Here is a 19,377-nt window from a genome sequence, read left to right on the forward strand (position 1 = left end):
CTGCTGGCCCATAGTATTGCTCAAGCCAGTCGTTTTTTTGGGGGGGGAGAAAGGTCAGCCCTGAGGTAACATCCATGCCAATCCTCCTCTTTTTGCTGAGGAAGACTGGCCCTGGGCTAACATCTGTGCCCATCTTCCTCTACTTTATATGGGATGCCGCCACAGCATGGCCTGACAAGCGGTGCATCGGTGTGCACCCGGGATCCAAACCCGGGCGGCCTGCAGCAGAGTGCGCGCATTTAACCACTAAGCCATGGGCTGGCCCCTCAAGCTAGTCTTAATTACTTGAACCCACTCTGTTTCTGAAAGCAAAAAAAATGTCCTAGGCTTCTTTTTACTGAAATGAGAAAGCTAAGAGAAAAATGAGAATAGTGCTAGTTTTTAAGAAAATTTCCCAAATAAATTTCTTAAAAAACAAAATCATAAATCATGTATTTTTCATGAGTCACCAGAACAGCTTATTGCCGGCACCAAACCCCTACCTCATATTCAAGTTTGCCAATGCTTATACTAGGCCAGAAAAAAGAATTTAGAAGAGAAGATCAACTCTAAAATAGTAAAAACAAAAACAAAAACAAAAACACAGTAAACATTAACCCATAGGGAACTGGGCAAATGTAGAAACGTACTTGACAACAGTTCTACTCTGTCTATTGCTCATGATCTACTCTTATTTTTAGGGATGACTTCTTTAAAGCATATTTTAGAAATCATTAAAGGTGTGGAAGAGAATTTATTGAGCTTTGTTAGGCTTTACTTTGACAATAATACATACCTTTGGCACAGGAAGACTCTATTAATAAAGTTTCATAAATTGCCTTAATAAGGTAAATATTTAGGTTGATTTTATGAGGCTTTCAGACAGTAAATTTGAGAAAATTAATGGTTATCAGGATTTGCACACATGATCTCAATCAAAAAGTAAAATAAACCAAAGAACAAGACTATCTTAACACTCTTCAAAACATAATAAATTGCAATTTCTACTCAAACATTTATTCCTATGCTATATTCACTTGATTTCTTAATTTATTTTCCATTTTCCATTGACATTTGTTTCTGAATATAGGTTACAAATAATCTTTGTGTTAACACCCCAGTCTTATTACCACAAAGCCACTTGTTTTACTTTGCCTATATTTGTATCATTTACAGTAGGATACGCTTATTAAGCCAATTATACTGCAGTAAATTTGTGAATGAAAAACGTTAAGAGAATTAAGAGCAAATAATGGAGTCATTATTTCACTGATCCTCCTCCAATTTCGGGAAAAGCACTTCCCGAAAGCAGCAATTTTGCCTGATAAATTCTTTCCATATCTAAACAGAAACTGAAAGAAAAGTGAAATTATGGGAAACCTGTGATAGTTTACGAGAGATTGTGTGCTTTTAATAGTTCAACACTGGTAATACTTGATAATCAAGAGTAAATTAATAGGCTAACATTTAAAAATGTATACTTTAATAAGTATAAAGTATATAAACCATTAGGTAAGCTTGTGGAGAAGCTGACCAAGATACATAAATTAGGAGATACAGGTGTCCATCTAAATTTTCTATATTTCTTTTTTTTTTTACAGAATATTTATTAGAGTTGTTTAATGTACAATTTCTCATTTGTCATTTTGGAAGTCCTTTATTGTAAAGACTATTCTTTTGTCTGATGACAAACAGCAGCCACATTGTCAGTGATTGATTATTCTGGACCTCCACGCTGAAAAGCAAAAAATAAAGCAATAAGATTAGGTGTTAGATTTACAGAAAAAATGTTTTCATGGCCACTATACAAATTTACACCATTTTACACAAATGATCTTTAGTTTTTTTAAAACAATTTCAGGTTTTTCATAGCTTTTAGGCACTCATATCAGTGTTATAAACAATTTCAGATCTGGATGGGACTCAGGGTTGACCTAGATCAGTGATCCTCAAATTTCTTGGTCTCAGAAGGCCTTTACAATCTGAAAAATTATTGAGGACCCTAAAGAGATTTTTTTCACATGGTTATATCTATTGCTATTCACCATATCACACTTGTACACATATATCCCTTCATGCACATTTACTGAGGGCTGGGACATGGTTTATTTCTCACAGTCCTGGCCTGCCTGACCATCTCTGTCTTAGCTATGGACACATCTTGACAAGACAATGGGAAGAGCATGTAAATCAGCATATGAAATTCCAAAAGCCAAAAATGTTAAGGTGTTTTGCACAGTATTGTGATAAAGAGCAGCAACGTACTTGGATAAATTCCATTTCTTCTTGAGACATAGGTTTCCTTCTGTATTTCTGAGGTAATGTTTTTATTATTTCTGCAGTATCTGGTGGACCTTGATGCATCAGCCAATCTGGTGATTTACTTCCCTTAGAATGCTGTGAAATCGAAGAAGGGTGAGATGGTAGTCCTGCTGATCTCAAAACTTCTGATACTGAAATAAAAAACAATGTAATTAGAGAAATTGTTCAGTTGTCTTAAAATACTATTTTGAGTTATCTATTAGTGAATAATCAAGTAAATCTTGAAATGATAAGTATTTTAATTCTAAAAGGTAAGTATTATAGAGTAACTTAGTTGAGGAGCTATATATAATTTCATAAAATTCTTTTTAAAATAAATAAGGAGGTAGTGAGTGAATTACCAAATTGAACAAGTTTGTAAAATAATGAAATTTGTAGGTAGTGGAGTTCAACCCATAAGGATAACCTACCTTACTTAAGTTTTGTCATATGGTGGAGTTTACAGGTAATATCTTACAATGGGAAATAAGAAAGTCGGGACTGGCCTGAAAACTCACCACCTTAACTCTGCGGCTTTGAGAAAATGCTGGAATATAGTTGTCTCCCTCAGCATAAACGCATGCTCAAGTCTTTGATGTTAAAAAACAAAAATTCTGTAATCTATGCAGAAATAGAAGTACAATGATGTACACCTGAAACTTTTACAATGTTATAAACCAATGTTACTGCAATAAACAAAAAATTTAAAAAAAAAAAACAAAAATTCTCTCTCCCTCTAGTAACTGTTTCTTCCTTTTCATAGCCAAGCTTCTTGAAAAAATCTTCTATCCATCCTATTGTCAATACCCCATTTAAAAGTTGTAAAAATGTTAAAATTCTCCCTGAATTAAAGATCAAATGTCTTATAATAAAGACAGAGAGAGAGGATCTGGTAAAAAGGAGGGGTCACAGAAAAACAAGACTTTTTCAGAATCTTCAATTACTTTATAGGCAATGATTGGTAAGGTCTAAGGCAATCGAAGAAACATTTACTGATTAAGTGAACAGATAAATGAGTGAATGAAAGAAAAGAAGGTTAGCTGGGAGAGAAATATAGGAACGGTTATTATTCCTCACAATCGCTGCAAATGTAACCATAGGAGATTCTTCTAAAGGATAGCAGAAAAGTAGAACAAAAATTCCCCTATATAAACTCAGTATCATTAAAAATTCAGAGGCATCCACTGTGCCTTTTTTAAATGGAGGTAACAAAAAATTTCTACTTGCATGCAACCTAAGGCACCATTTTGATCTAAGCTACAATAATCCATCTGATTTTAAAATGAGAAATATTGTTTTGTAATAGAATATTCAACTTACCATTGGGTTTAGGATTGTCTCTTCTGTCAGGGAACCTTATTAATGGAGTATGTGGCTTGACTACCTAAAGGAAAAACAAAATACATGAAAAAAAAAGATGAAGCACTAAAACAACCTCATTAACTATAAAAAACAATCTATTGAACCTCATAAATAGACAGCTTCATTAAAATAACTTAGTATTTGACAGCAAGTTTAAATTTTACTATTTTACTCTTCCCCAGTCAGGAAAGCTGGTCTATAAACTATTAACTTATCTGCAATTCATAATAACGTTGTACTTTATACATCATAAGACATTTTACTGTACTTACCAACTGACTTCAAAACAACCCTATGAAGAAGATGGCATAGATTTTATGTTGCATGACTTATATATTGCTCTGCTGACTGGTAAGAAGTGGAAGTTTCCTGACTTGTTATTGAATGTTGTTTGCCTGCTACGCTAATACCCAGCAGTTTAGAATAGGACAAAAACCATATTGAAAATTAGGTAACTAAAAAAATACTTTCTCTGACTACAAAAGTAACACGTTCTGTGTAAAAAAAATTGGGAAGAAAAAGCAGAGAAGCACAAAGAAGAAAACACTATCTATAATCCCAAAACCCACATAAAACAGATTTAGACATTTGATAGCCCTTTTAGTCTTTTTCCTATACCCATAGAAATATCTTTTTAGAACACTGTTTTTATAACAGATATTTGAATATCATTAATGTTTTATCCCTAAAATTCCAGATAATGCTATAGAGGACCTTGAATGGAACTTTCAGTATGAAGTCTTCTGAATATACAATGCTAAGACTCTAATGAACAGAGTACTATTTTCAACTCCAGTAATCTATAAATTGCTGTGTATCTAGTGAGACTGAAGTGTGTATTTATCTGCAATATATTTCTATATATGTACTACATATTATACATTTTATATGAGTACAGAAGCAAATCAGCTTGTTGGGACTGGCCTGAAAACTCATCACCTTAACTCTGCTGCTTTGAGAAAATGCTGGAATATAGTTGTCTCCCTCAGCATAAAAGCATGCTCAAGTCTTTGATGTAAAAAAACAAAACTTCTCTCTCCCTCTAGTAACTGTTTCTTCCTTTTCATAGCCAAGCTTCTTGAAAGAATGTTCTATCAATCCTATTGTCAATACCCCATTTAAAAGTTGTAAAAATGTTCAACAGCTTTCAGGATAAACTTCAAACTCATATTTGGCACTCACAAGGTCCATCATGATCTAGCCTCTCCCTACCTCTCTAGCCTCATTCCCCACCACTGTCTTTTACTCCAGGTATTCTGAAGTACTTTTCATTTCCCTAGTTTATCATGCCATTTCCATCCTCATTCAATCTAGAGCTTGTATCCTCTGCCAGGAAATCTCCCCAATCCCACCCCACTTCCATGCCTCTGCTTTCACCTGACTGCTTATCTCTTTAAAACAACTCAAATATCACAGCTTCCCCTGATTCCAAAATCTCCTAAGAACTCCTCTTTTGTGTTTCCATGGCATCCTGAACATCTTAAAAATATTGTGCAGGGCCGGCCCCGTGGCTTAGCGGTTAAGTGCGCACGCTCCGCTACTGGTGGCCCGGGTTCGGATCCCAGGTGCGCACCAACACACCGCTTCTCCGGCCATGCTGAGGCCGCGTCCCACATACAGCAACTAGAAGGATGTGCAACTATGACATACAACTATCTACTGGGGCTTTGTGGGAAAAAAAGGGAGGAGGATTGGCAATAGATGTTAGCTCAGAGCCAGTCTTCCTCAGCAAAAAGAGGAGGATTAGCATGGATGTTAGCTCAGGGCTGATCTTCCTCACACAAAAAAATTTAAAAAAAGAAAAAATATTGTGGAGAGGACAGATAAATAAGCCAATGATTGCAGGAGATATAAGCTCCTGGAAAGGCAGAGTCAGAGAATTAAGCACTTCTACAGCAGTGCCTGGTACATAGTAAACGCTCAGGAAATTTTGCCAAGTGAGTGAACAGACCATTTGTAAGTTAGAACTAACTGTATAAGCATGGGAATATGTATGCACACACTCACACAAACGTACATACACCGGAGAGAAAGAATCCATTTCAACATTGCTTTTGTACCCTTAAAAATATGAGGTAATATGCACTTATAGATTACATTCCCACACTTTTTGGTGTCCCCCTTTTTTAACAGAAATTTTAACCTACATAAACGTAGAAAGAGTAGTATAATAAACTCTGATAAACACAACTTCAAGAGTAATGCAGTCAATCTTATTTCATCACCCCTTCCTCCATTAAGCAAATCCCAATCACCTCATCCACTGTTAATACCTTCCAGATGTATCACTAACAGAAAAGGACTTTTGTTAAACCATAATCCCAATACTTTTACCACACTTAACAAATTAAAAATAATTCTTTAATATCATCTAATACTTAGCTTATGCTCAAATTTTCCTGTCTCGAAATTGTCTTTTTAAACTTTAAATGTAAATACAAAGAGAAACAAATTACTAACTGTATATTAGTTGGATAACATAACTAAGGAAAAAAAAGGAGCTAATCCAAGTAACTTTCATAGTGCTTGAAATATATACCTGCAGTCTAAAGGCAAAAAGAAATACAAAGAAATCTGGAACGTTTTCCTTAGTGGGTTGGTGTTGGTAGTGGTATAGATATAGCTATTCTGAAACCATTTTGTATGTATTTAGGACTGAGCACATGAATACATACATACGTTGATGTTTGCGGGAAATGCTCACAGGGTTTCCCTGTGAGATAAAGAAAATACAAATATGGGACGGGGAAGGGCAAGGAAGAATGCTGTGGTGTTAAGATTGGAATCTGAGGGGTCAATATGAATTCATGGTAAATGCCGTGAGTTTATTCAACCAATCCCATTAATGGATATTTCGGTTATTTCCAGTCTTTCATCTATTACAAGTAATGCATAAAGTCAATATCCTTGTACAATTCCTTTTTTTTTTTTTTGGTGAGGAAGATTGGCCCTGAACTAACATCTGCTGCCAATGTTCCTCTCATTGCTTGAGGAAGATTGTCCCTGAGCTAACATCTGTGCCAATCTTCCTCTATTTTGTATGGGGGAAGCCGCCACAGCATGGCTTGATGAGCGGTGTGTAGCTCCGCGTCCAGGATCCAAACCCGTGAACCCTGGGCCACTGAGTGGAGAGCACAAACTTAACCACTACACCACCAGCAGCAGCCCTCTTCTACTATTCTTACCTTTGCCAGTGTATCGGTGGGATAGATTCCTAGAAAAGGGACTGCTGTGTCAAAAGATAAAAACATAATTTTCAGAGATATTGCCAGATTTTCCCTTCATAGTGGTTTATTTTGCATTCCTATAGCAACGAATGAGTGCTGCTTCCCCAGTCTTCCCAACAGACTTACATTATCTAACTTGTATATTTTTAATAAAATCTAATTGATGAAAAATGTTATCTCCATGTAGGGTTTTTTTCTCCCCAAAGCCCCAGTGCATAATTGTGTATCATAGTTGTGGAGTTGTAGCTCTTCTATATGGGAAGCCGCCTCAGCATGGCTTGATGAGCAGTGAGTAGGTCCGTGCCCAGGATCCGAACCAGCGAACCCTGGGCCACCGAAGTGGAACATGCAAACTTAAACACTACACCACAAGGCCAGCCCCTCCATGTAGTTTTAATTTTTATTTCTCTTATTATAAATGAGGCTGACCATTTTTTCATATGGCTAAGAGCCATTTTCATTTCTTTACCTGTGAAGAATATGTTCACAGCTCTTGCCCATTTTCCCATGCTTACAAGTTCTTATATAGTATGCCTATTAACCCTTTGTTAAAATTTTTTTTACCTAGTTGGGTTTTTAAAAATTTTAATAGTGTTATTTTTTTGGTGAGTAAAAGGTTGTTTTTTTCTTTTTAGTGCAGCCCAAATTATCAATTTTCCTCCTTGCTCTTCTAGATTTGAGTCATAGTTGGGAAGGTTTTCCCCACTCCCAGGTTATAAAGAAATTTGTGTGTAATTTGGTACTTGAATGGTTTCATTTAGCTTTTTATTTGGAAATAATTATGGATTCACAGGAAGTTGCAAAAAATGCACAGGGAGGCCCCATGTACCCTTCATTCAGTTTCCCACTATGGTAATATCTTACATAACTACCATACAATATCAAAACCAGGAGACCAACACCGGTACAGTCCTCACAGCTTATTCAGATTTTATCAGTTTTATACGCACTCATTTGTGCATGTGTATAGTTCTTTGCAATTTTGGTTTCATTTTTCACAATAAGATATCAGATCCATTTGAAATTTATCCTTGTATAATGTGTGGGCAATGGATCTTGTTTAATCTTTTTCCAGTTGTACTTATTAAAAAGTCCATTTCCTCTGATTTGAGATGCTACCTTTTATCATATGCTAAATTTCCATATACATCTGGATCTATTTCCAGATTTTCTATTCTGTCCCATCTGTCTGTCTATTCATGCATTAACACCATACTGTTTTATTAATAGAGGCTTTATACTATGTTAACATCTGATAGGGTTAGTTACCCTCCTTCTCACAGCCCTTCATTTCCAGGGTTGTTTTTTTTTAATAGTCTTGATTGCTTATTCTTCTAAATGAACTTTATAATCAGTTTTTCCAGCTCCAGAAAAAAAGCAGATGGTATTTTTATTGAAGTTGCAGTGAATTTTTAAACTAACTTTGGAAGGATTGACATCTTCATGATGCTCAATCTTCCTATTCAAGAACATGGTATGTCTATTTGTTGAAGCCTTCGTTTGTGATTTTCAGGAGATAGTTTTTCCTCATATAGGTTGTAAACATTTTTGTTAAGTTTATCCCTGGATTTACTTATATATTAATTATAAATGGAGTTTCTCCTCCATTATATCATGTAGTTGTTTTCACACATGAAAGATATAATTTCTGTAAGTTCATTTTACTACTTTCCTAAAGTCTCTTGTTTATATGCAGATAGAAATTGTTTTCCTTCTTCCTTTCCAAATGTTATGCTTTTAATTGTTTTCTCTTGTTTAGTTGCATTTGCTAACACTTCCAGTACAATGTTAAACAAATTGGGCATCTTTATATTTTTCTTGATTTTAGTAGGAGGGCCATGTTAAAGAACTTTCTATCAATTCCTATTTGATTGTTTTTAACATTAATAGGTATAGGCTTTTGTCAGATGCCCTTTCTTTCTTTTGGTTTACTTTGTTCTTTTTTTTTTAGCTTATTGAGTTGGATATTTAATTAATTAATTAATTTTTTTGCGAGGAAGATCAGCCCTGAGCTAACATCCGTTGCCAATCCTCCTCTTTTCTTTGCTGAGGAAGATTGGCCCTTGGCTAACATCCAAGCCCATCTTCCTCTACCTTATATGGGATGCTGCCACAGCATGGCTTGATGAGCCGTGAGGTCCATGCCCGGGATCCAAACCTGCGAATCCCGGGCCACCAAAGTGGGGCGCACGAACTCAACCACTATGCCACAGGGCCAGCCCCTTAATTCATTTATTTTTTATTTATTTTTACTTTCTAGTTTATTGAGTTGGATATTTAATTCATTTATTTTTATTTTATTATTTTATTAAATCATTCACTTTTATTAAGATAGGTATTGGATGTTACAAATTTTCCTCTGATAACTACCTTAGCTGTAGTGTTTTCATTATTGTTATTTTCAATACATTTTACAATTTCACTCTGTATTTTCCCTTTACACAAACATTAATAGAATATTAAAAAAAAAACTAGAGGGCCAGCCCAGTGGCACAAGTAGTTAAGTGCGTGTGCTCCCCTGCAGCCGCCTGGGGTTCACAGGTTCGGATCCCGGGCGCGCACCGACACACTGCTTGTCAAGCCATGCTGTGGTGGCGTCCCACATAAAGTAGACAAAGATGGGCACGGATATTAGCCCAGGGCCAATCTTCCTCAGCAAAAAAGAGGAGGATTGGCATCGGATGTTAGCTCAGGGCTGATCTTCCTCACAAAAAATAAATAAAAAATTTAAAAAATAGAGATGGAAGGACCAGTTTGGTGTTTACTTTTGTTATTAATTTCTAGTTCTGCTGCATCTTAGAGAATGATGTTTATTTTATTTGTATATTTTGGAATATGATTATGTTTTCTTTGGAGCCTAATATGTGATCGATTTTCATGAATGTTTCATATGCACTTGAAAAGTAGATTTATTATTTATTATAAAAGTGTAAAGTACATAGTAGCTATCTGTGAGATCAATCTTATTATGTTCTTTAGGACTTCTAGATCTTTAACAATTTATCTACTAATCTGTCTTCAAAAGGTGTGTTGAATTCTCTTCCAAGAATGTCTTTATTTCTCCTTGCATCGCCTATAGTTTGTTTTATGAAATAAGCTGCTGAGTAATTGAGTACAAAATTAATGACTATCATATCTTAACTGTGAATTATAGCCTTTAGCATTGTAAAGTGTCCTTTGTCTCTTTTAGAGCTTTTTGGTCTGAATTCTACCTTATCTGAGATCCAGATTGTAAATCCCGCTTTTATATTTGCATTTTTTGGCATATTTTCACCTATGCATAGACTGTCTTTTTAGAGCCGTTTTAAGTTCACAGCAAAACTGAGCAGAAAGTTAAGAGTTCCCATATGCCCACTGGACCCCCCTCACCCCAACCTTCCTATCAACATCTCCGACAAGGGTTATCTATTTGTTACAATTGATAAAACTACATTAACATGCATAATCACCCAAAGTTCTACATTAGAGTTCATTCTTGGTGTTGTACATTCTATGGGTTTTGACACGTATCCACCATTATAGTATCATACAGAACAGTTTCACTGCCCTAAAATCCTCCATGCTCTGCCTATTCATCCCTTCGTTCCCCAGTAACCCCTGGCAACCACTGATCTGTTTATTGTCTCCTAGTTTTGCCTTTTCTAGAACGTTGTATAGTTGGAATCATACAGTATGTAGCCTTTTCAGATTGGCTTTTTTCACTTAGTAATATGCATGTAAGTTTCCTCTGTGTCTTTTCATGGTTTGATAGCTCATTTCTATTTAGTGTTGAATATTACATTGTCTGGATGTACCACGTTTACATTGTCTGGATGTACCACGTTTATTTACCCATTCACCTACTGAAGGACATCTTGGTTGCTTCCAAGTTTTGGCAATTACGAACAAAGCTGCTATAAACATCTGCATGCAGGTTTTTGTGTGGACATAAGTTTTCAGTTCATTTGGGTAAATACCAAAGAGTGCAACTGTTCAATCATATGGTAAAAGTTATGTTTAGTTTTGTAAGAAACTGCTAAACTGTCTTCCAAACTGGCTGTACCCTTTTGTAATCCCACCAGCAGTTAATGAGAGTTCCTGTTCCTCTGCATCCTTGCCATCATTTGGTGGTGTTAGTGTTCTGGGTTTTGGCCATTCTAATAGGTATGTAGTGGTATCTCATTGTTTTAATTTGCAATTCCCTAATATGATGTTGAGCATATTTTCATATGCTTATTTGTCATCTGTATATCTTCTTTGATTAGGTATCTGTTCAGATCTTTTGCCCATGTTTTAATCAGGTTGTTTGTTTTCTTATTGTAGAGTTTTAAGAGCTCTTTGTATATCTTGGCTAACGGTTCTTTATTAGATATATTTTTTGCATATATTTTCTCCCAGTCTGTGGCTTGGCTTCTCATTCTCTTGATAGTGTCTTTCGCAGACCAGAAGTTTTTAATTTTAATGACATTCAGCTTATCAATTATTTCTTTCATGGATCATGCCTTTGGTATTGTATCTAAAAAGTCACTGCCAAACCCAAGATCATCTAGATTTTCTCCCGGTATCTTCTAAGAGTTGTATAGATTTGCATTTTAAATATAGTTCTACGATCCATTTTGAGTTAATTTTTGTGAAGGATATAAGGTCTGTGTCTAGATTTTTTGCAAGTGGATATCCAGTTGTTCCAGCACCATTTATTGAAAAGACACTCTCTCCTCCATTGTGTTGCCTTTGCTCCTCTGTCAAAGATCAGTTGACGATCCTTTTATTTTTACCTTTCTAAGTCTCTTAGTTTTAGCTGTGCCTCTTATGTGCAGTATAGCATTGGATATTCATTTGATAGCCAATCTGAGAACACTTTCTAAAGAAGAGTTAGACTATTTACATTTATAGATATAACTCACAAGTTTGCTATATTTCTGTCATATCATTTTATGATTATTTAAATATAAATTCCTTTGTCATATGATCTTTCATTTGTGTTTTTTGTTGTATTTAGAAATATTTGTATTTTTGTATAGTGTTTATCTTTATATTACTACCTTTAAATAATACTCTAGGTTGCCTCTTTTTGAGTTACTATCTTGATTCATTATTATGAGAAAGAATGAAAGTAGATGATGGCAATGTCTTCTCTGCTTTCCCTTACCATCTTTTACTATCAGTTAATAACCAGAGGCAATTAGCAAGTTTATTCCACCTTCGGTATATTCTCCACTTATTCCTCCATTTTTCAAGTTATATTAGATCTATACTAACAGAACAAATAATATTACCAACAAGTCTTTCACCCTCATTTCCATTATTTAGTCTTAATTCTACAGTTAAATACATTGACTGCTCATATCTAGGTCCTATATCAAAACAACTCCAAGTACAACTAAGTATTCCTTACTTGTCTGAAGCTCACTCTCTGGAAGATCTAGTTGGAAGGGCTCCAGGGAACAATATACCCTTAGTTATTAAAGGTTGAGAAGAGTTTGTGGCCTTTATACTTGAAGGTCAGTGTAGTTAGCTAAATCTTTGATTCACATTTTCTCTCCTTAACTACTTTAAATATACTATCCACATGTCCTCCTTTATGAAGTATTATTGTTGAAAACTCTGATAACTTTCATTCTAAGTGCTTGGTCTTGTTGTCTGGATCACCAAAGAATTTTTTCTTTAAAATCTAATGATTTTACTAGACTATACCCATTAGTCAACCATAATGGGTCAATTCTCTCAAGTACAAGGAATAGGTTTAAGTCTTCTTTTGTATCAGGAAAGTTTTATTAAATTATAGGTTTTGAGATTTGTTCTATTCTATTTGTTTTTACTTTTTCAGAGACTTATACAAATGTTGCATCTTCTTGTCTTTATCTACTTCTATCCCCTTCCCTAAATCCTTTTAATCTCTTCCTTCAATATTCTGTGATTTTTTTTTTCATTTTCATCCACTATTTCCTTTAGTAAAACTTCTGAGTTGCCTATTTACCTTTATATTCTTTCCAGTTTAGTGTTACTTCTGACAGTTTCTTTAATTTTACTCTTAATTCTTGACTGAGTTCAGAGCTGTACTATCCCTAAAATCTTAACCTAAAATCTAACCTCAACTACAACCTTTTAACCTATAACTCTCTTCTCTGTTACTTCCCACTACCAGTTTCATCAAGTCCTTCATTTCCTTGATCATTCCCTTTTCTCCCAGTCAACTGGTTCCATCCTGACTTTACTTCCTTTCTTATCTAGCCTAGAACACAGTCCATTCAACATTCTCTTACCAGCACTCTCAACCTCCTTGCTGGAGGCTTATTTTCACCTCACCTGTAAATCTTACTCTCTGAATTAATCCAACCACCCATCTTCTTCCTCTATGTCTCATGCAGCCAAATGATTTCCTAAAGGATAAACTAGCACCCTTCTGCTTTTACATCCGCTCAGACCTATGAAATGTACACTGCTTGGCATTCACCAGGCATTTAATTAATACCTATAACTTACTCTTCTAAAATTATTTCTAAATACCCTGTAGTCCAGCCAAATTCTCCACTTAATGTTGACACCATGCTTTGAATTCTCACCAGTTTGTGCCAGTCAGTCTGTTGAAATACCACTCTTTCTTCAAAGTAGGGATCAACAGCCAAATTCTAAGCTTTGTGGAGGCACCGTGTCTGTCTTGTTGGCACTGTAGTCCCAGCACTGAGTATAGGCCTGGCACAGAGGTACTCAATAAATTTTGCTAATGTAATTATTACATAATGTTAGCACATATTGTTTTGTATTATGAATATCTGAGTACAAGTCTTTGTAGCTCTGTTACAAACCATTCCTTATTGTATATCTCACAGTATCTTTTTTTTTCATGTATCAGTAGTTAGTTCTTTATTATTGCTGCATACTATTCCATTTTAACAGATCTACCATAATTTGTTTATCCTGCTAATGGATATTTGGATTGTTTCTGGTTTGGGGGTTTTATGAATAAAGAGACTATGAACATCTTTATATAAGTCTTTTTATATACACTTCTTTCTCTTGGGTATAAACCTATGAGCAGAATTGCTGGGTCACAGGATAGGTATGTTTAACTATTACAGACTGAAAAAACAATATTCCAAAGTGGCTGTACCATTTTATACTCCTGTCTGCAATGTATGAGGATTTCTGGTGCTTCATATTCTCATCATCACTTGGTATTGTCCGTCTTTTTAATTTTAATCATTTTGGTGGGTGCAGTAGTACCTCCTGGTTTTAATTTGTATTTTGCTGACAAGTAATGATGTTGAGCATCTTTTCACAGGCTTACTGCTCATTTGGGTAGCTTATTTTGTGTAGTATCAAGTTTTTTACCCATTTTTAAATTGAGCTATATGTTATGGATATATATGGTTATATATGCATTATAGATACCAGTCCTTTGTCAGATGTTCCCCTTGTCCTCACAGAATCTTTAATGCTTACTAACTACTCACTGAATGAATAAGTGAGGATCATTTGTTGCAACAGGACCAAAGACTAGAATCTAGGATTCTCTTTCAGACTGAAACAACCTTAAGAAAAGGTCTTTTAAGAGATGTTAAAGGGAAATGCACTTCTCATATCAAAATTAGAAGTTAATCGGACAATAAAACATTTTTAGAGTTTAAAAAGATCGTGTAAACCAACCACAAAGGTGGAGGTTGTGTCCCTTTATACACCAATCTTACCTCTCCTATTTAAGCTAGAGACCACAGCTGGAGAAGCAAACACAAAAGCTATCAAGAGTTAGTAACTGATGTGTGGATTAACAATAAAATTCCCCTGGCTGCTAATCTAAACTCAGGAAGAAACCCTTAGGAAACCAACACTAAAACATATATTACAGATAAATAATATCCTTTTTTTTTTTTTTTTTTTTTTTCCTATTCCCCACATCCAGCCTGTAACCAGACGCTTGGATTGGCGAGGGAGAACCGGCCCGGGCGAGGACGCAGCCCGCGGGGCCAGTTCTCCGGCCATTCCCAAGACCTTGAAGGGACAGCGGGTCAGATACAGGGTTCGCTGACTTGCACTCGCCGCTACTGTCTTCCTTCCGATTGGCTGATCCGGGACAGCACAGACAGTACTAGACGCCGATTGGCCCGCCTATTGCCGGGGCAGCCTAGCCCGCAGACTCCTAGGAGCGCTAACGAGGTCCTGGCGGAGGACAGTGCAGGGACCCTGAGGCAGCTACGGCCTACCTGCTGAGATGCGGCACTCCCGCGGCCTGACTCGAACCCTCAGCTCGGGTTCCCGCCTCACAGCCCGACCCCATGGGCTCAAGGTTCAAGTCTTACACACACCCCCGGGCGCCGCCGCCGGCCCTACTCAGGGCCGCGGCCACCGCGCAGCCTCGCCACCGCCTTTCCGCCCCAGCGCCGTTGCTATAGTCAGCACCATTCCTACCGCCCACGGTGCGGAAAGGCGACAGAATCTCTTTACCTGAACGACCCTGCTGGCGGACGCCATCTTGCTGCCCATCATGACCCCCTGAGAAGGGGCAGCTTCCGGGGCGCTAGCGAGCTGCAGCGATAACACTAGTCACGGGCAGCTGGGGGCCGGCCCTGCCTGTGACGTCACGGAGGCGGAGCGAGCTGGCGCTCCTGGCGGGATCGTTCTCTACGGGGGAGCTAGCCACACCCCTGTGCGCCCGACCCCGCCTGCCCCTCTTCCCGCCTAGGAACTGAGCCGCGTGCTTTTCGTTGTTTCGTTTTGCAGACGAAGGTTTGTCATGTTGGGTTTATTTTGCTCATCAGCCTATGAGTGATCTAAGACTATTCCCTTTCCAGACAGCCAGTTTCTAATTTCAGTAGAGTCCAAAATTTAATCTGAAGCCAAATAAGTAATACAAACTCTTGTGGCTTCCTAAAATGAACGAGCTTATTAAAACTTGGGAGTTAGCTGCAAACTCAGAAAGAGTGGTTAATTCCAGGTTTATACAAGACCACCTCATATTCCTTTGCTTATTGGCATTGCGTGATTTGGTCTTCTGTTCCTGTTTTCTCTACCGTTAGTCCTGATATTAAAACTCTGCCTGCTTCAAGTTTGAGAGTACTCAAAAGCTCAAATTTTTCTTTTTGAAACATAAGCCATCCATATCATTCTCCTAAATTCATATTAAATTCTATGGTAAATATTAATGTTTATATTGTTATAATTTTTAATGCACAATATGTTATGACCATTTAGCATAACTTTATAGGTAATGTAGCCTTAAGCTATTGTAAAATATTTAGAGTGACAAATTTGTTTTGATGATCTAGGTCAGTGGTTTCTAAATCTGGACAGTTTTTAGAAATACAAGTTACCACGCCCAAATATGGGCCCTTCTGATTTAGTATGATTCAGGAGGAGATCAAAAATCTATTTTTTTTTATTATTTTTTTTTATTGATGTTTTAATGGTTTCTAACATTGTGAAATTTTGGGTTGTACATTTTTGTTTGTCCATCACCCCATATATGACTCCCTTCACCCCTTGTGCCCACCCCCCACCCCCACTGCCCGGGTAACCACAGTCCAGTTTTCTCTGTCCATGTGTTGGTTTATATTCCACATATGAGTGAGATCATACAGTGTTTGTCTTTCTCTTTCTGGCTTATTTCACTTAACATAATACGCTCCAGGCCCATCCATGTTGTTGCAAATGGGACGATTTTGTCTCTTTTTATGGCTGAGTAGTATTCCATTGTATATATATACCACATTTTCTTAATCCAATCGTCAGTCGAGGGACACTTAGGTTGCTTCCACTTCTTGGCTATGGTGAATAATGCTGCAATGAACATAGGGGTGCATAAGCCTCTTTGGATTGTTGATTTCAGGTGCGTTGGATAGATTCCCAGTAGTGGGATGGCTGGATCATAGGGCATCTCTATTTTTAATTCTTTGAGGAATCTCCATACCGTTTTCCATAGAGGCTGCACCAATTTGCATTCCCACCAGCTGTGTATGAGGGTTCCTGTTTCTCCACATCCTCTCCAACGTTTGTTGTTTTTTGTCTTGGTGATTATAGCCATTCTAACAGGCGTGAGGTGGTATCTTAGTGTTGTTTTGATTTGCATTTCCCTGATGATTAGTGATGTTGAGCATCTTTTCATGTGCCTATTGGCCATCTGTATATCTTCCTTGGAGAAGTGTCTGTTCATTTCCTCTGCCCATTTTTTGATCGGGTTGTTTGTTTTTTTGTTGTTCAATTGTGTGAGTTCTTTATATATTATGGAGATCAACCCCTTGTCAGATGTATGTTTTGCAAATATTCTCTCCCAGCTGGTTGGTTGGTTGTTCATCTTGATTCTGGTTTCATTTGTCTTATAAAAGCTCTTTAGTCTGATAAAGTCCCACTTGTTTATTTTTTCTTTAGTTTCCCTAGTCTGGATAGGCATGTCATCTGAAAAGATTCCTTTAAAACCAATGTCAAATAGTGTGTTGCCTATATTTTCTTCTATGAGTTTTATAGTTTCAGGTCTCACCTTCAGGTCTTTGATCCATTTTGAGTTAATTTTTGTGAATGGCGATAGCACATGGTCCACTTTCATTCTTTTGCATGTGGCTGTCCAGTTTTCCCAACACCATTTATTGAAGAGACTTTCCTTTCTCCATTGCATGTTCTTAGCACCTTTGTCGAAAATTAGCTGTCCGTATATGTGTGGTTTTATTTCTGGGCTTTCAATTCTGTTCCATTGATCTGTGTGTCTGTTTTTGTACCAGTACCATGCTGTTTTGATTACTATTGCTTTGTAGTATGTTTTGAAGTCAGGAATTGTGATGCCTCCTGCTTTGTTCTTTTTCTTTAGGATTTCTTTAGCTATTCGGGGTCTTTTGTTGCCCCATATAAATTTTAGTATTCTTTTTTCTATTTCTGTGAAGAATGTCATTGGGATTCTGATTGGGATTGCATTGAATCTGTAGATTGCTTTAGGTAATATAGACATTTTAACTATGTTTATTCTTCCAGTCCACGTGCATGGGATATCTTTCCATTTCTTTATGTCATCGTGGATTTCCCTCAATAATGTCTTGTAGTTCTCATTGTATAGGTCCTTCACCTCCTTGGTAAGATTTATTCCTAGGTATTTTATTCTTTTTGATGCAATTGTAAATGGTATTATCTTTTTGAGCTCTCTTTCTGTTAGTTCATTATTAGCATATAGAAATGCAACTGATTTTTGTAGATTGATTTTGTACCCTGCAACTTTGCTGTAGTTGTTGATTGTTTCTAACAGTTTTCCAACAGATTCTTTAGGGTTTTCTATATATACAATCATGTCATCTGCAAATACTGAGAGTTTCACTTCTTCGTTACCTATTTGGATTCCTTTTATTCCTTTTTCTTGCCTAATTGCTCTGGCCAAAACCTCCAGTACTATGTTGAACAGGAGTGGTGAGAGTGGGCAGCCCTGCCTCGTTCCTGTTCTCAGAGGAATGGCTTTCAGTCTTTCCCTGTTGAGTATGATGTTACCTGTGGGTTTGTCATATATGGCCTTTATTATGTTGAGGTACTTTCCTTCTATTCCCATTTTACTGAGAGTTTTTATCATAAATGGATGTTGTATCTTGTCAAATGCCTTCTCTGCGTCTATTGAGATGATCATGTGGTTTTTATTCTTTGTTTTGTTGATGTGATGTATCACGTTGATTGATTTGCGGATGTTGAACCATCCCTGCGTCTCTGGTATAAATCCCACTTGATCATGGTGTATGATCTTTTTAATATATTGTTGTATTCGGTTTGCCAATATTTTGTTGAGGATTTTTGCATCAATGTTCATCAGTGATATTGGCCTGTAATTTTCTTTCTTTGTATTGTCTTTGTCTGGCTTTGGTATCAGGGTGATGTTGGCCTCATAGAATGATTCAGGAAGTGTTCCATCTTCCTCTATTTTTTGGAATAGTTTGAGGAGGATGGGTATTAAATCTTCTTTGAATGTTTGGTAAAATTCACTGGAGAAGCCATCTAGTCCTGGACTTTTATTTTTTGGGAGGTTTTTGATTACTATTTCAATCTCTTTACTTGTTATTGGTCTATTCAGATTCTCCATTTCTTCTTGGTTCAATTTTGGGAGGTTGTATAAGTCTAAGAATTTATCCATTTCTTCTAGATTGTCCAATTTGTTGGCATATAATTTCTCATAGTATTCTCTTATAATCCTCTGTATTTCCATGGTATCCATTGTAATTTCTCCTCTTTCATTTCTAATTTTATTTACTTGAGCCTTTTCTCTTTTTTTCTTAGTAAGCCTGGCTAAGGGTTTGTCTATTTTGTTTATCTTCTCGAAGAACCAACTCTTTGTTTCATTAATCCTTTCTACTGTTTTTTTGGTCTCAATATCATTTATTTCTGCTCTGATTTTTATTATTTCTCTCCTTCTGCTGGCTTTGGGCTTTGTTTGTTCTTCTTTTTCTAGTTCTGTTAGGTGTAATTTAAGGTTGCCTATTAGGGCTTTTTCTTGTTTGTTAAGGTGGGCTTGTATCGCTATGAGTTTCCCTCTCAGGACCGCTTTTGCTGCATCCCATATGGTTTGATATGG

General features: G+C 36.6%; 1 protein-coding gene across 1 annotated transcript; it reads right to left on the minus strand.

Annotated features, from left to right (window-relative positions):
• Positions 1-713: 713 nt before the first annotated feature.
• On the minus strand, positions 714-15,934 carry MRPS36 (mitochondrial ribosomal protein S36). The gene is made up of 6 exons (XM_058563447.1): positions 15,857-15,934; positions 15,291-15,363; positions 6,828-6,868; positions 3,601-3,664; positions 2,245-2,432; positions 714-1,714 (listed from the first exon to the last, which is right to left on the minus strand). The coding sequence occupies exons 1-6, from the start codon at positions 15,932-15,934 to the stop codon at positions 1,697-1,699; spliced, it is 462 nt and encodes a 153-aa protein (XP_058419430.1). The 3' UTR covers positions 714-1,696.
• Positions 15,935-19,377: the final 3,443 nt, after the last annotated feature.

The sequence above is a fragment of the Diceros bicornis genome, chromosome 20, assembly GCF_020826845.1.
Source record: "Diceros bicornis minor isolate mBicDic1 chromosome 20, mDicBic1.mat.cur, whole genome shotgun sequence".
NCBI classification, from domain to species: domain Eukaryota; kingdom Metazoa; phylum Chordata; class Mammalia; order Perissodactyla; family Rhinocerotidae; genus Diceros; species Diceros bicornis.